This window comes from Sorex araneus, chromosome X (genome assembly GCF_027595985.1).
Source record: "Sorex araneus isolate mSorAra2 chromosome X, mSorAra2.pri, whole genome shotgun sequence".
Lineage (NCBI taxonomy): Eukaryota > Metazoa > Chordata > Mammalia > Eulipotyphla > Soricidae > Sorex > Sorex araneus.
Window position 1 is genome coordinate 238,448,190 of NC_073313.1, and position 18,382 is coordinate 238,466,571.

General features: G+C 43.1%; 1 protein-coding gene across 3 annotated transcripts in view; it reads left to right on the plus strand.

Annotated features, from left to right (window-relative positions):
• PARD3B (par-3 family cell polarity regulator beta) overlaps positions 1-18,382 on the plus strand; it is a 1,223,953-nt gene that overhangs the window by 1,142,079 nt on the left and 63,492 nt on the right. For all 3 annotated transcript variants that reach the window (XM_012933501.2, XM_055122817.1, XM_055122818.1), the window contains one exon: positions 2,790-2,869. In XM_012933501.2, coding sequence (XP_012788955.2) covers positions 2,790-2,869 — 80 coding nt within the window. The remainder of the gene's footprint in view (positions 1-2,789; positions 2,870-18,382) is intronic.

The window sequence follows — 18,382 nt, forward strand, 5'->3', positions numbered from 1 at the left end:
ATCATGGTATGGGGATAAGGACAAATCTGCAGATCAATAGAACAGAGGTGAATATCCTGAAACCAACCCTCAAGTAATGAAGTCATGAAATTCTCTTATAAATGAATAGACACGGTAAGAGTGAAATAAGTCAGAAGGAGAGGGACAGACAGAATGATTGCACTCAGTTGTGGGATAACAAAAAAAAATGATATGAGACCAATACCCAAGGATAGTAGAAACAAGGGCCAGGAGGATTGACCCACAAGTGGAAGCCTGCTTCAAATGCTGGGGAGAAGATAGCTGGGATAAAGAAGGGAGTACTACGACAGAAACAGATGGAAATGATCACTCTGGATGAGAACTGTGTGCTGAAAGTAGGCAAAGGAACAAACATGATAACATCTCTGTATCAGTATCACAAGCCATAATGCCCATAAGGAGAGAAGAGAGTGGAAGGAAGAGAGTGAGAGGAGTTGAGAGAATGAGAAAGAAAGAGAGAGAGAAAAAGAACCTGTCATATAGACATGCTGGAGGAAGGAAAGGTAGCAGGAGGGAACTGGGGATACTGGTGGTAGAAAAAATTGCATATTTCCATATTTATAAGGGCAGAGTATTGGAACTTTGTATGACTGAAACCCTACTATGAACAGCTTTATAACTGTGTATCTCATGGTGATTTAATAAAAAAAATTTAAGGTAATGTTTCTTGGAAAAGATGGTTTTGAAAACATGATTCTTTATGAAAACACTAAATACAAAAATTATTTTCACCCCTTGTGGATAGCAGCTTTATCACAAAAGCCATAGCATGAATCAACTGAAATGGACAAAGATATGGTATATATTTTCAATGGAATACTACTCTGCCCTTATAAATATGGAAATATGCAATTGGGGACATAATAGATAGCAATTGAGGTGATGTTGCTAAGTATAGCACTGTAGCACTGTCACTGTCATCCTGTTGTTCAGAGATTTGCTCGAGCGAGCACCAGTAATGTCTCCATTGTGAGACTTGTTACTGCTCTTGGCATATCGAATATGCTACGGGTAGCTTGCCAGGCTCTGCCGTGCGGGCGGGATACTCTCGGTAGCTTGCCGGGCTCTCTGAGAGGGACAGAGGAATTGAATCCGGGTCGGCCACATGCAAGACAAGCACCCTACCTGCTGTGCTATCACTCCAGTCCTGCTAAGTATAATAAGAAGTAAAAGAGATGGTTTCTTTAACCAGTCATCTGTTCTCAAGCACTCGGGTTTTTTCCAGATTCTGGAAATGCGGGCTGAAAGTAGACTATAGACCGAACATGATGGCCACTTAATGCCTCTACTGAAAACCACAACACCCAAAATGAGAGAGAGACAGAGATACAGAGAGAGAGAGCAAAAGGGAATGCCCTGCCTGCCACAGAGGTGGGGTGGGGTGGGGGGAAGGATGGGGCAGGGATGGTGGGACGGATGCTGGGACCATTGGTGGTGGAATATGGGCACTGGTGGAAAGATGGGCACTCAACCATCGTATGACTGAAAAGAAAGCACAAAAGTTTATAAGTCTGTAACTGTACCTCACAGTGATTCAATAATAAAATTTTTTTTTTAAAAAAGGGTAGTTTCACACATGTGGAATATGACTACTAAAGAAATGAAACTGGCAAGAAACAGCAAAATGCACTCCTAAGGGCTGGGAGGATAGTTTGGGGGGTTGGGGTTATATGCCTTGCATACACAAGGACCCAGGTTCTAGCCCAGGCATTGCAAGGTACCCTGAGCAGCTGTGGGCGAAGCAGCACCATATCCCTAGGACTCTAGCATGAACCTTCTGACATAGCATCACCAGGACGAGCCCTTGGCCACCTGAGCACTTCCAGAAAGGCCTCGAAACAGAAACTTCTAGACTTGGTGAAAACGATGGTAGTTGCCAGAGGGAAAGGAAAGAGGGTCAAATAACAGGGTTGAGGGATCTTTGTGGTAGTTGGGTGGCATAGGGTCTTTGGTGGTAAAAGTGGTTGACAATTATAGAAGTATTAAGCCATTGAGTAATTAAAATTAAAAAGCAAAACATGATGTAGGGCTGTAGCCCCATATGAACAATATGGAAGCTTAGTTTTTTTCTCATCTCCTTCCTCTTTCTGACCTAGCATTTTGTTTTTATTTAAAAAAAATAATATGGGGATGTAGTTTCATACTTTATGTATGAGAACCAGGTTCAATCCCTGGCACCACATAAACACACACACACAAAAAACACACACACACACACTCATGCCACTGTACTGTCACAGCTCAGAACACCTGTGGCCTGTGACTTGATAAAGTATGGAATCTTGTAATAGACAAAGGCAATAGGTTAAAATATGAATGAGCTACAGGCTTTAGTTAGCAATGATATGTTTCAATATTGAAAGAAGCGTATGGTGCTGACGGAAGGTGTTAATAAGAGGGAAACTGGTTTCCAGTGTATGGGAACCTTCTGTAGAATCCTGAGTTTTCCTGTAAGTCAAAAGCTGTTCTAAAAACAATAGGCTCTATTAAAGGAAACAAGTGGTCATACAGCCCGCACAGTATGCCTGGCGTGGTGACAGGAAGGAGTCAATTGAATAGTGACCCTTTGAAGAAAGAAATGACATTATTGAATGCCCCGCTGGTGGCTTGATCATCAGCCCCGATAGCAATTCTGACTTGCTTTCTTCTCCTTGGTTGGATTTTGGCAGGCAAAAGCAGCGTTTGTCGCTGATGATAATTTTGAAATGCATTGTCAGTAACGAGGGTGTATGATGGATCTTCATCTCTAATTACTTTTCTCTCCACAGGTGCCTGGAAAGGGTCCAGATGGGAATACACACAACCTTCGCTTTGAGGGGCTGGAGAGACAGTATGCATCGTTACCCAGGTAGGCCACCAAGGGGTAGCCCGTGTTCGGCTTACCCACAAATTAAGCCTTGAGAGAAATATACATGAGATAGAAATCTGGTTTTGAAATAGAGACTGTGTTATACTTCTGCCTTAACTGCCATCTGCTGCAACCCTAATGCCACCTTTACAACTGAGCTAATAATTGAAACCCTGGTGGGTTATTTTTTTAGGGGAAGAAAATAGTATATCTTTACAATTGAACATGTCAGCAAGAATATTGGATACTGAATGGAAATCCTAAGCCATCGCTATAAAAATGGTATTGAACATCTTGCACCAAGCACAGAGATAGTAAAACAGTAAATTCTCTGTGCTTGGAGTAACCCACGAGGAAGGGTGGGTCAACCTTAACCTTGAAGCTTCCTGTGGGTGTTAAAAAGCAAGAGAGAAATGTGTACCTGGGAAGGTGTTCTTTGCTTGATTTAGAATCTGACCGTGTTCCCTGGGCAAAAAAAATAAAATAAAATAAAATAAATTGCTGAGAGGCACAAACACAGTGGGAGAAAGGAAACCGTGTGGGAAAAGTTCACTTGGCCATTCTGGCCTAACATGATCCACTTAGGTTGTAACTAGACACCCCTAAAATAAGATACAATTCTCTAAGGTTTGTGCTCCAATCAGTGAGATGAAGAATAATTTTAGTAGGTTATCAGTAGCACATGACAAAGAACAGCCCTTCCCAGGATTCCAGCCAGCATTGCTACTATTCGAGTCCCGTGAGTTGAAAGTGTGAGAAATAGTGAGTTAGCAAAACACAACAACAAAGACGAGCTAATGCCAGCCAGAAAAGTGAAATGCTATGGAAGAAATATCTCTTTTGAAAGGTGGAGGGTGGTGGTGGGGAGGGGGGGAGGGAAGAAGAACTTCTTCATCACCAAAGCTGAGTTGCTAAAGCGCTCGCTAGCTTAGCGCTGCAGCTTCTGTGGAGCTACTGTTTTGAGTTGCATGTTGCCTTTACATATGTGTGTGCATTTATAAAAATAACATCCCAAATATCACCACGGGCATAGCCTAAGCAGCCATCTGCTCTTATAAATAGTATGTTGACTTTCAAAAGTAACAAAATCTCAAATCCAGCAGACAACCAAATTTTAACACGGATTGCGCAGCTGACACCAAATCCAGTACTTTGAAAAAGCTTCCATACCATTCATTGTCTTTTATTTATCTCTGTTTCCTTTTTTTGTTTGTTTTTTAATATTTATGTTGATGCATAGTTTTTTCTCATCTCCTTCCTCTTTCTGGCCTAGCATTTTGTTTTCATTAAAAAAAAAAACAGAGTTAGTCTCCAAAATTTGTTTTAAATATAAAATTTCTGGCTTTCAGTGTTGAAGTGTATGGAAATTGTGGTTAAGGCAGATGGAAAGTAGTATGTTCTTATGAGAGGGAGTAAAAAGGAAAACTGGAAGCAGTTTCATGCCTTTCGGGCCAACTTGCTCTCAGACTACGGAAATGGTATTTTTTTATACAAATATAAAGCATGGAAATAACTTAAAATTCTCTAAATTTCATTTGTCCCCTCTCTTTATGTCCATCATCTTCTATGTGTCAGACTCTGTGCAAACAGGAAATATGTCCTCAGTCGGTCCTCAGGAATCTCTTGTCTAGCCCGGGAAGTAGTAAATCAACTTTTCCGGAGAGGGTAACCGAGGCTTAGATTTGTAATTAACTGGAATAAAAGCGTAAAGTCCTCTGACTGTCCAACTTCGACACGCTATTCCTACCAAGTCCAAGTCCTGAAATGCTTTATCATGACTAACTGTCCCAAAGTTTGCTTTAGGAGGAAACCTTTTCAAAGGTGCTTTTCAACAAAAACTATGTGAGATCATCACAGTGCCTGAACTGGCAGCCTCCAGCCAGCCTCCAAAATGGAACCCGAGCTGAAAGGGAAGCACCTTAGATGGAGAACAGTTTTGCAAGCCAGCTGAGAAAGCCCATCACACACAAGTGAGAGAGGCACAGCTCTGTGTGCCCGCAGTGCCCTCTGTGTCTCTGAGACAGGGAGCTTTCAATTATTAATGTAGTTCAATTTAATATATATATATATATATATATATATATTAGCCACTGTGACTTGCAGCTTTACAATACCGTCAGTGGTAGGGTTTTGTGCATGCAACATTCTAACCCAGACCCTTCACCAGAGTGCTTGTTTCTCTCCAACATTGTCTAACACCCCCTCCCGCAAAGTTCATGTTTCACTTAAATGTAAGAATAATTCTATCTATGTTCCCACTATGAAAACAAAAGTTTGCTTGTTTGGTTGGGTTTATTTTTTTTTTTGGGGGGGGGGAGAGCTGGTGGGCGGGTGAGTGGAGGAACACCCACTAGTGCTCAGGATTAACTCCTGGTGCTGAACTTAAGGATCGCTCCTGGTTGGACACTGTGTGGGGTGTCAGAGATGGAGGAATCCATGTGAGTTATCTAGAGGGCAAAAGTCCTATCAACTGTACTATCTCCCTGAACCCTGATTTGGTTCTTGTGTGGTCTCTGGAAAGCATCACAGGAGTTGTTATGATGAAGTCAATTGTGTGGACTGTGTGCCAATTTTTGGAGTCATCCGCACGGAGAGAAAATGCCCCCAGAGCATGGAGCAGGTGAATGGCCCCAGCCAAAGGCACCCTGCCACGCTGTCATAGAACTCTGTCATCATTAAGGCAGGCCCACACAGCTGATTTCCAGGCTAAGTGACACTTCAGGAAAGCACACCCAAGTCCACGCCAGCTGAGGAAGAAAGACAGTTCCCAGCACTGGGTAGTTATGAGGTTGCCTAAGGCTAAGGGCTAAGCCATGTTAAGTGTTATTGTTAAGCAATGTTAAATCTTCTGCCTCTGAAGAAAAATGACTTTATTTCTTTTCTCCTGCGGGGCCTGTTTTGGAAAGTGGAGCGTGGCTGTACTACCGCCTCGTTAGCGAACACCAGGCTTTTACCAGCTCTGATGTTCCCCAACCCCCCCTGCTGTTCAGCCCCCCCCTTCCCATTTTCATTGCTTGTGAACAGATTGAGCTCTGCAACTTCTTGTTCTGGGGTGACACTGTTTATCCCCAACCCGGGTGAGTAGGGAGGTGGTGTTTCCTAGGCTGCCACCCCACGGGCACATCCATGCAGGTGTCTTTGCAGACAGCTTCTTTTTTTTTCCCTCCTCAGCCTCCTGCCCAGTGCCCGTCTCCCTGGCCCCACTCTGGTTTTACAGGCCTTCTGAACTCTCTGCTCTCCCCCACTCAGGTCAGCACCATCCTCTCCCGGCCCACCCCTGCTCCCCCCAGGGACCCCATTAGCCCTTCTCTGCAGATGGCTCCGTGCATCTGCACATGGTGCGGCGGTGATGCTCTTCCAGGCTGCTAATCAAGCTGTGTCCTAAGGAGGAACCGAAAAAGGTTCCCTGTCTCTGCTGGCTGGTGAAAAGTTGCTGGAGAGACTCGTAAAGCTGCATTCATTGGTTCCACTACAAAATTCCCATTATCTAGCCCCAGCTGGGTCCCTGCTGCTGTCCAGAATTCCTTTTAGTCCATGCTATCGACTCCCTTGACTCTCCCACAGTGGCTGTTCCAGCCCTGAGCTCCTCCCGCGAAGTTCTACAAAGATGACTCAGGCCCCTGAGCCCAATCTCTAGAGATGACCTCACTTCCTTTCCTTTATGACCTGGAGAGAGTCGACCTCAGCCCCTCCACTTCTCCCTGCAGATTAGTCAGGCTGTCTCCACAGACACACTCTTCCTGAGGGCAGATGAAGAGGGCGAGGACTTGGAGTCTGGCCAACCAGGCTCTGTCACTTCCCTACCTGTGTGACCTTGGGCGGAGAGCCTGAGGGCTCCATGCTCATGTTTCTTATCTGTCCACTGGGATGGACATGGAGCCAGTGTCCATATTAAATACAGCAGGCAAGCAACGCTGCCTGAAGAGTATGCCTGATCAATTTTAAGGGATTTTTTTTTCATATTGTTACTTCTTGATTTTATCCCCGGGGAAGATGTTCCTTTCTTTAATGAGTCAACCCCATACGGCAGAGCTCGTTCTCTCTGCTTTCTCTGCTTCCCCGCACCACCAACTACCCATTTCTTGGCTGCACATGTAGCCCCTTGGCAGCTGCTTCCCCCCGCATCCCCACCCCACCTACTACTTAAATGCAGTGACTCTGCTGCCTAGTTCTCTGAATCATGTGGGGTGGAGAAGGGAACTAGCACCTGCTCGGAGAGATACAGGCCGTACAGCTGAGGCTGAAGGAATTGGCCAAGTGGGAAAGGACAAGAAGATGGAACAAGCTAAACTGATTTGAATGACAAGTTGTGCTGATGGGCATGATGACAGACAACAATTCTTATAGATGAGGAATTCATACAGAGATGGAGAATGCGGACACAGCTCGAGGGAAGATCTGCAGCCCCTTTTCCGAGAAGACAGGTCCAGGGCTAAGATCTCCCCCACTGGTGAACCCATATCCAATGTGAGTGAGCCAGAAGGACTGAGTGGATGTTCTTTCTTGCTCCCAGGACAGCTATGGTATGGAAGCAGCCTATTTCTTTCTGGGAGAGGCTCTGAGGTACAGCTGAAATTCTCTTTTTGACCCAAGACTAGGCAATGGTGCACAGAGCTGTGAGGATTTCCTGCTGAACTGGGGAATCCTACCCAGTGAACTTGAATTCACTCCATAAGGAAAGCAAAGACCCATTTCCCTCTCCCATTTCCTCATTTCCTACTGTCAATATAGTAATCTGTGTCTCTTGACTCTGTTTTCTTCCTTCCTATTTACCTTCCTTCCTTCCTTCCTTCCTTCCTTCCTTCCTTCCTTCCTTCCTTCCTTCCTTCCTTCCTTCCTTCCTTCCTTTCTTCTTCTGATTTCCTTCCTTCTTTCTTACTTTTGTTTTCCTTCCTTCCTTTCTTCTTCCTTCTGTATTCCTTCCTTCCTTTCTTCCCTTTCCTCCCTTCCTTCCTTCCTTCCTTTCTTCCTTTCCTTCTTTCTTTTTTTTTTTTTTTTTTGTTCTTGGGCCACAGCTGGTAGTGCTCAGGGCTTACTGGCTCTGTACTCAGGAATTACTCTTAGCTGTACTCAGGGGACCATATGGGATGCTGGGAATCAAACCCAGGTTGGCTGCATGCAAGGCACACACCCTACTCACTGTACTATCATTTGTTCCAGTCCCATCTTGGCTTTATTTTCATACCTACCCCTAGTAGTTAGTCTATTGCTCCATATTTCCATACCACTGATAATTCCAGGCCATTCTGTCTCCAACCTTTACTAAAGTCACGACCTCCATTCCATCTATGATGATTCCTACCTGAACCATAACAACTCTCCTATCCAACTCTTATTGTGATCTCAGTTACATTTGCCTTTCTTCTACATCCATGATACATCAAAGGTATCTCCAAGTCTCAGTGATCCCTACGTCATCAGTCATCATTCTTTAGCTCTTCTTTTAAACTTCCCTAAATCTTCTTTGGTCCTTGGGATTCTTTGCTACCCCTTCCCACTCCTATTGGATTATAAATTCCTTAAATTAACGATACTATTTAATATCTGTCAGACTGGAGTGATAGCACAGCAGGTAGGGCATTTGCCTTGCATGCAGCCGACCCAAGTTTGATTCATTTGTCCCTCTCGGAGAGCCTGGCAAGCTGCTAAAAGTATTCCACCCACACAGCAGAGCCTGGCAAGCTACCCATGGTATATTCAATATGCCAAAAACAGTAACAACAAATCTCACAATGGAGAAGTTTCTGGAGCTCGCTCGAGCAAATCGATGAGAAACGGGACAACAGTGAAATGCAGTGCAGTTTAATATCTGTCATGTTTTAGACCTCTCACCAAGTCCTAACGTAGAACCACAAACATAATAGGCTTTGAATGCCTTGGTAGAAGTGAGACTAGATTTGCTTTTATATAAGTAAGTTATAGGAAAGACTTAGTTATAGGAAAGATCCAAGCTCATTTGACTTGATTTTCCAATATAAGTACTTAATTGTCATAAGAATGTCCCTTTTCTGTAGAATCCTGAATCCAGAACTTCTAAATATTAAGCTCTTATTGAACACTAGGCTTGCTGTGTGCCATTCCCTACTCTAAATGCTCTTTATGTACTGGTTTAATGCTCAGAGCACCCCTGCAACTATATGACAACCCTTTTACTATCCCCATTTTATAGGCAAGGATCTAGGCATACAGAAATTAAATGAAGTAGCCCAAGTTCAACAGCTGTCTGGTGACAACTTTGTATACCTTTAACCTCTGGGATTAAGGTTATCCAGTTCACATGCAATCAATTTCTGTGAATATTACATTTCCTTGAATTATTTGCTCTCCTGCTTTACCTTTCTCACTAAACTGGAAGTGCCTTTGAGGACAGGGACCGTGTCTTATTCATCTTGGTATATGAGACAGAACATTACTAATATACAGGTTAGGTAATGCCTTTCTATCGTCTCTGTAATGCTGTCATAAAATCAATTCTCTGCCTGTTCCCTGGGGTTCTTCCTTTGAAATATGAACCGTTTAATGCGCAATTGCTAGATGAACATTAAGCAATAAGCTTTGCCTACCAAAAAGAGAATCTTGTTTTGTTAGAGCACTCCAGAGAGTTGAAAAAGCAGTATCTGCAAATTGGTACTTTGGTTCTTTAAGGTTAAGAATAATATCTAGTAGAAGAAAAAGAATGAGAATAAATTATCCAGTGGAAGGCTGCAGAGCATTCTTGAGGAGAGAGAGAATCCCTTCCCCCAAACTGTCTTGGTACAAAGGCTTTGCAGGCCGAATTTAGCATCGATCCCTGAAGTTACTCTAACCCTCATCACACAAATTGTTTAGGAGGGAGGAAAATCCCTCTATGAATGTCTCACATGGCTTTAACTTTACTGTTATAATGAGAAGCAACATACAAGAACTGATTTCAGATAGAGTTACTTTAAAAGGAACAAACAGCTTTTGCTTGCTTCATGGGAACCCAAAATAAACTCACTTTTGTAAGTGTGTTCCCAGTGTTTGGGTGGTGGGTGTGATTGCTTTCAGAACAGATGAATACACCATGAGAACCCTCTTCTGCTGTGACAATCCCATTAGTTCGTTTCATTGGCTTCAGTTTTCTAGCATCCAGACATTTTTGCCAATCTCCAGAAAGACTTCATTCACAATTTCCTGGATACCTGTGAAGCGTGCAACATTCACAACTCCTGCTAATTTATATATTCCCAAAATATATTTTGGGTCATCCTCTGTGTCTTTGGTTATCATTGACCTCACTGTTTAACACATTGATGTCAGGACTGGAGTTTGTGTTAATTAAGTCACATCCAAGTGTGAGCCATGTTAGAGCATCAACATGTTCCCATATAAGTGTGAATCAATGTGTTTATAAAACTCTCTCTGGGTTCTCTTGTTCTCTGCACCACTTCTGTTCTTCCCTGTTCCCACCTGTGGGGTTGCCCTTTGCCAACATTGCACAGTTGTGTAGGGTTTTCTGAGCTAACTGTGGCATTTGAATTCTGCAAGGATTTCCCCCAATACCACCGGTATCTGTCTTTGCTGAAGTCAATATAAGTAACAATATTAATTGGCTTGGTGCAAATGTGAGCAATCAGCTCATTGGGAGTCTGTGTATGGAAGTGTGTTTCTGACAGCAGCGGGGTCTCCGTCATGTGGACAAAAAGCTCCATTTAACCTATGTGAGGACTGATGTCAGTCACCAGGCCACTTTATCCAATATTAAGCTTCAGGAGGGTCCAGCACAGCAAACTTAACAGGGTTCTGAGGCCATTTCCATTTCAGCTTCAAGCACTTCTCCACATGTCTCCAGACAAGGGGCGGTGGCACTTTATCCAGATACAGCCATTCTCTCTGCCCCCTTCCAGGTGGCACAGTTTTATCTGAGTGACCCTCTCCTGCCACGGAGAGCCGCCTTTCAGGGCGAGTGGCTGACATTGCAGGAACGCTGGGCTGCGCTGACGAACTTGTCTAGATCCTATCTCCCACATCCGCATGCGACAGGGTTTAATGCCTGTGAAAATCAATGAGGCTCTTTTCACTCCACCAGGTTAAACTGGCTCATCCTTTTCTCAGGTTCCCTCTGTTCAAACTTGAGCCTGTGCTTCCCTGCCCTGCGCAGACAGCTGCCTGTTTGACTGGCCCCTCTGACACCACCGCAGTCTTAATGCTGAGGACAAGATGATGAATTAGCAGTGAATTAATTCTCTGTGAGATTGAGATGTCTCCATTGTCAACTCAAACTTCCTGAAAATGCAAAAAGGCCCAGCAAGTAATAATGCCTTAAGATGCCAAACAGCTGAGATCAGGGGGTTAATGCTACTGCCATATCGTTTTTATGTCACTTAGTTCCTTGGATAAAAGTCCATTTTAATCACTTTTTATCATTTCCTCATAGCCAATATATCCTTGTGCCAGCTGGAATATTTGATATTAATTATTCAATCGAAGGCCTCCATTATGAGTTTAGAATATTAGTGATTTAAAACATGTTAAGAAGACCCATCACCATACTGATGTCCCCAAAAGAATCCTAACTGAATCTCGATGGACCACATATATTCTATTCTAGAGGCTTATTTTTTTTTCTTTTCACTCATTTTCTGGACTGGAGCAATAGCACAGCATGTAGAGTATTTGCCTTGCATGCAGCCAACCTGGGTTCAATTCCTTCGTCCCTCTTCGAGAGCCCGGCAAGCTACTGAGAGTATCCCACCTGCATGGCAGAACCTGGCAAGCTACCCATGGTGTATTCAATATGCCAAAACAGTAACAACAAGTCTCACAATGGTGCCCGCTCGAGCAAATTGATGAACAACAGGATGACAGTGCTACAGTGCTATACTCATTTTCCACAGAATGGAAATTTTTAGAATTTTTTTCCCATCCTGTATTTCCCTCCCCACCTCCCTTCATTGCCATTTCCACAGTGTCCTGGGTGGCACACAATTCTGGCTGTGGTGTTTGCATATTTTTTCATTGCAGAGCCTCCCAGGGGTCACACATCAGGTTGGGGTGCCCGTGCCCTCAACCACTGCATGTTTTTTCGGTGATGGTGCTTGCATGTGGCCTCTCTAGGGCTTGCACTCTTAGCTGAGGCACACTCGTGGTCGTGGTATTCACCAGGGGGTACTGTGGTACTCAAATATGTACTCACCAGAAGTTGCACTTCCTGACCATGGGGCTCACACATCTTTGTAGCTGTGTGCTTACCAGAGGCCACACCCCTTCTTGAGGTGCTCACACACATCTGGCAGCAAAGTTACTTGAAATCACTTGTAGCATCAAATATCACAATATATCTAAGATACACACCCCAACAGCAGCACATGAGGGACACTGGGGATTTGAACTTCTGATCATACATTCGCAAAGCTGGCACTCAAAGCCACTGCACTATTCCTTCAGGCTCTCCAGTAGGGTTTTTCAGAAGAATAATATGTACCTACCATTTCAAATGTCCCAAATAGGACAGTAGCTTGATCTTTCACTGTATCACTGTAGCGCTGTCATCCTGTTGCTAATCTATTTGTTTGAGCAGGCACCAGTAATGTCTCCATTGTGAGACTTGTTATTACTGTTTTTGGCATATAGAATATGCCATGGGTAGCTTGCCAGGCTCTGCCATGCAGGCAAGATACTCTCGGTAGCTTGTTGGACTCTCCAAGAAGGGTGGAGGAATCAAACTTGGGTTGGCCGCATGCAAGGCAAACACCCTGCCCGCTATGCTATTTCTCCTACCCAGCTTGAACTTTAAATACTTTAAAATTAGTAAGCTGACTTTCGTACTTTCCCTACTGCACATATTCACAAGAACCTTCACATCCAGAGAAAAGAAAAGAAGGTACACAGCAGGTGGGGAGCTTGCTTTGCACATGGCTGATGCAGGTTCAGTTTCCAGCACCCCAGATGATTCCCTTGCTCCGCCAGGAGTGATCCCTGGGTACACAGTCAGGAATAAGACCTGAGCAATGCTGGGTGTGCTCCCTACCAAAAAAAGAAAGAGAAAGAAAGAGAAAGAAAGAAAGAAAGAAAGAAAGAAAGAAAGAAAGAAAGAAAGAAAGAAAGAAAGAAAGAAAGAAAGAAAGAAAGAAAGAAAGAAAGAAAGAAAGAGAAAGAAAGAGAAAGAAAGAAAGAAAGAAGAGAAAAGAAGGAAGAGAAAAAAGAAAAGATGATTCTTCAGTGCCTTGTAGCTTTTTAATTTAGTGGTTTGCTCTGTCTCTAATTTCTCATATTCTCTGGTTGTTCTTGAAGTTTTCCCATTGTACTGTCATTCTGCCATTTGCCTTCCAAAGCTCAGTGTAAGAGTTTCCTGACCATGCTACACTGTTTTGGAAAATGTACCCACATCCACTCTGTACCCACCACTCCCTTTCTTCTGCTTCTCTCCAGCTTGGCCCAGGTTCCTGGGTGTGCAATGTACAGTGTCCTGCAGGAAGCCACACAAAACAAACCAAGTGTATTTTTTTCCCTATAATTTAATTGTATATGTTTGGAAAGACAGTGCTTTGATTTTTTTTTTTTTTGGTCACCGTAGTTTGATCTGAGGGCAAGGGCTACATCTGACGATATTCAGTGGCTATTCCCAGTTCAGTTCTTGGGTTTGTTCTTCCACAGTGCTTGGAGAAAGAAATTTGTGGTGCTGAGGATTGAACTCAGGACCTGCATGCAAAGACTATTCTCAAACTCATTATGCAATCTCCCTGACCTCTGTGATTTTTTTTTTTTGGCTGTTTGGTTCACACCTAGCCATGTTCAGGCTTACTCCTGGCTCTGCACTCAGAAATTACTCCTGGTGGACCCATATGGGATACCAGGGATGGAACCCAGGTCAGCCACAAGCAAGGCAAACACCCTACCTGATGTACTATCACTCTGGATAACATTACTAAAATATGCAGGTCTCTTAGACAAAAACTCTTATCTCCTGATACACATGAGCACATGGGATTTGATGGAAATAATTAGGAGGTATGGTGTCCATTTTTGTGTACCAAATTATGCATGCAAATTGTTCCAAAGGTGTCATGGTTACGACCAAACTAGTCAATTGTATTTCAAAAGGAAATCTAGAGAAGAACAATTAAAGCAAAGGAAGTGAAGGGAGCAGCATAAGCATATAGAATATCTGCCATGTGCTGTGTGTTAAATATGTATCCTCTCACACTATCTCTAGTATCCAACTGCATGATCATTCTGCTGCTCATTCTTAAATCCATCCTCAGAGTGGCAGAATCAGAACTCAGAGTTAGTTCTGTCTGACTCCCAGTGGTCCTTTAAATTTCTTGCTATACTATGAGCACTGGTAAGTCTGGGAGAGGATCCAATGCATCAGCTTTTTCCTAAGTAACAGTTCATAGGAAGGAAACTATCTTAGACCGCATTTCAAAAGCATCTATGTTCAGGGTTAAATAGATAATATAGCAAGTAGGGAACTTCCCTTGCATACAGCTGGCAGAGGTTCGATCCCTAGCACCCCATATGGTCCCCCCAGCCCACCAAGAGCAAGCCACCACCAAGTGTGGCCAAATATCAAAAATTAAAAACATTTTAAAAATCCATATTCATTACCTTTTAGGACTCCGAAGACAATGAAAAATGCTGAAATCTGCAAGTGGCTTAAAAAAAAGTGATGTAATATATAAGACATATAGTAGGAAATTTATGCAAAAACATTTTGAAGCTTATTACTTTTCTTATATCACAGCTAACCATTCCCTAAATATCATTTCCCTTATGGCAACTATTCCTATTGAGAGAATAAGTAAGAATGCAGTGGGGCCTGGGGTTATCTCAATGGTAGAGCATCATTAGGCATTGGGCCTTGGGTTCAGTACCCAGCACAGCCTCCCATGTGAGTGTTATCTTTGCTAGCACTGCCATTTGTGATCCCCGGCACCACAATCAAGTGTGCAAGACCTAGCCATAACAACAATGGCAGCAGAGAGCAAAGGAAAGTAAGAGGAGAAAGCATTTTTCAAAAAAAAAAAATTAAAAGAATGTAAATTGTTTCTTCAGGACTGAGCAACACATCTCCAGACCCCAAATGCATAGACTAGGTTCCCTACCCCCAGAATTCATCAAAAACTATGCTTCCATAAAATAGGATTTGAGGGGACAGGGGATGGATCCAAACTATGCAGTATTATCAGCCAAGCACTATGCTGGGTCCTTTAAATATATGACCTCATCTCTTTCTTATAATGATCCTGAAGTACAATGCCCAAAAGGAGAGAGAGACAGAGACAGAGAGACAAAGACAGAGACAGAGGCAGAGACAGAGAGAGATGAAAAGTACCTGACATAGGGGCATTTTATTGAAGACAGGAGGCGGAGGGTGGGAGGTGATGGGAGGGAACCTGGGGACACTGGTACTGCGAAATGTACACTGGTGGAGGGATGGGTGTTGGCATACTGTATGACTGAAATCCAATCATGAACAGCTTTGTAAGGGTCTATCTCACAATGATTCCATTTAAAAAGTTAAAAGAAAAGGAAAAAAGATGATCCTAAAAAATATATGATGCTCCCATTTTTTGGATAAAGAAATGTAGATTCAGAAATGCCAAGTGTTGTGGTCAGAGCTATCTGCAGAGTAAGTCATGGGCTTTGGATTTAGTCTACACTGCAAGCTGTAGGAGTGCCATGTATCACGTTGTCTTGTCCTAGGCTGAGTGTCGAGAAGAGGGGAATCAAATGACTCTCCTAAACTGAGGCAGTCCTGGCTGCCTGATTTCCCCTAAGCACTGCAGTTTATAACTCTCGGACATTCAGTTGAACAAATCCCCTAATAGGCATTCAAAATTAAGAACGGCAGTCATAAACCAGAGAGCTTCCCTTTGCATATATAAACACCCACTTCCTTCCAGATGAAATCTCTTTTAAACAGTGCATATTTTTAAAAGAGTCCCTCTTTATTATCCTAGCAGTTTAAAAAAAAAAAACATATACCAGTTGGTTCCACTTCAACAATTTCTGTAGCCAGGAAAGTATTGTTACTTCTTTCCCGGTACAGTGCTGGCAAATCCTCAGAGGACGTGGCCGAGATGTAGATGCCAGATAGTTGTGGGGGGATGGCGGGATGGCTTCTGTTGCCTCTGCGGCTGCAAGTCCAGAGAGGAGAGCTTTGGCAGTCGGTGACTGTGATGGTGCCACACAAGCCCATCTGTGCCCTGGATTTTATGTGACACAGGCCCCATGACCTTAGTCACGGTGCCAGGAAACACCTTGTTCCAGCTCCATTATTTCGAGCAAAGGCAAACATTTGTGGTACAAATGTGGGAAAGGTTGATACAAAAAGAGTAGCATCCAGAATATGCTCTCGTTATTATTCCATGTCTTCAATTAAGCCTGGCTCCAAATGGCTGGGGCGTGTCCCAAAAGAAAGTCGCCCCACTCAACAGTCAGCAAAACTGACCCTTACAGTTGAACACAGAGTGACATGTTAAATAGGTAGGGATCTGGCAATGTGCGCTGGCCACTCTCCACCAGCAATATGCTCTGGGGCATCATTAGTAGCCTTGAAACTTGGCCATTGCTTGAAAGTGAGGACAGGGTGGTGACTGCTCAGATAAGGTTTCTGCCCACTAATTGCTTGCATGAAGCTGAGGCAAATGCAGACCCCTTTCCAGAAATGATAGTGTCTGACAGCCTGGTTTTTGCAAAGCACTGGAAAGAGTTATAATTGTACAGCAGAGGTTTAAGATGGAAAATAAGCACGTTGGACTATTTTTAGAGTTTGCCACAATGAAGTTTTTCTTCTAGAAACAGTCCTGTGAAATCAAGATGGAGATTGTTGCTTGGTCCCTTTCCACTGATATGTTGGTGCCTTTGATAATTTATGTTCAATGGCCTGGACACTGCCAGGCACTTTTATAGCTTTTTCCAACATCATAAGCAGGTCTATGCAAAAGACAGAACTTCTGGCCCATGTCTCACATAAGTCATTTCCGGATACGCTGTGTGTAACGTGGCCAAGTGAATGTGATGACTGACTTCTGTGAGTTGGTTATCGACAAGTTACTTGTCAACAGCTTGAATTGTCATTTGCCATCTTCCTGGTTACTCCATTCACTTAATCACAAAAGTTAGTCCAGAATTATTCACAGCTAACTGCAACTCTTATAGCTTAAATAGATGAGCTGTAAAACATCACTGATTCTCTCTTATTTATTTACTATCTACTAAGTTCTATAAATTCCATAGGACACAGTCCCTGTATATGGGAATTTATCATCTAATGGAGGAAGTAATATTTGTTAATCACAAAGAAAACATGAAAAAAGAAGGAATAGACAATTCAAGAAAACTGTAGTGGAAAATTGGACCAAATCAAATAAGAGTGGGATAATTGAGCTATGATAGCAAGGAGATTAGAGAGAAAGAAGGAATATTCCAGTCAGAGAGGACAATATATGCAGAGACTTGGTGATGGGGAATAGCAGGGCAAGAAGGAGCCCAAAATAGAGATGGGAGAGAATAGAAGGTAGAAGTCAGACTGTGGGTGGTTAAGTTAAGGATATTTGCATTCATTCAAACACTTAGTTAGAAGCTATATGCAGGTTTCAGCAATGTGGTCAGATTTATATTTGAACCTCTATTTTCTAACTACATGGTAAAGAAGAGCTTGGAGGGAGACCGAAGGGAAAGCAAGCCAGTTTGAAGGTTATTGCTGCATTTCCTAGAAGAGGGAGTATTAGCGCCTCCAGATTGGTGATAGCCATAAGAGATGTGGAAAATACTGTGGAAAGAACTAACAACTTGAACGTGGGTTGTAGGTATGGTTGATAAGGGGAATGTGAAGTGATGCCAAGAATGAATTTCCACACCATTGTTTGCATGGTTGGTATCAATCCTCGAGAGGAAATGCTGAGAGAAGACTAAATGTGGAAGATGACCAGGAGTGTGGACTGGGATGTTCTAAATCTAAGGTGCCTGTCAGACTTTTGGGAAAAGATCCTTGAAGTGTGCAGGAGAGATGGCTCCATGTGAATGGGAACACTGAGACGGGTCTGGAATGTCAGGCAGATGTGCCCTCATGTGTTGAAGAAAAGACTCCAGGACATAGCAGGGGTGATGATGTAATAAACCAGAGTCTCCTCAGAAAATATAAGAGGTCAACAGGCCATTCAAATTGCAAAGACCTGGCTGCCAGTCTGTGGTTGTGACATGTCTCTGCTGCTTATACGGATAGCAAAAAGCTTATCTGTCACTGTGAAATTTCATTCTGGAAATAATATTTTTCTCAAGTAGAAAGAATTGGTGAATTAATGTCATCTGACATTCTGTGACTAAGCAGAGCTCTGACCCCACAAGCAAAAGCATGAGGGTTGGGGAAAATGGTAGAAATCATTTTGGAAACTGCTCTGGGCTTCTAAAATGGTCCTTCAGACTGTCCAATGAAATGGTTAGGGATGAAGAGGAGCAAGTCTTCAGTTACCCACAAAGAGGCAGGGGGAAATAAAATGTATGTTCAATCATATGAATATAGGTGGGCATGTATGGAGAAAAAGA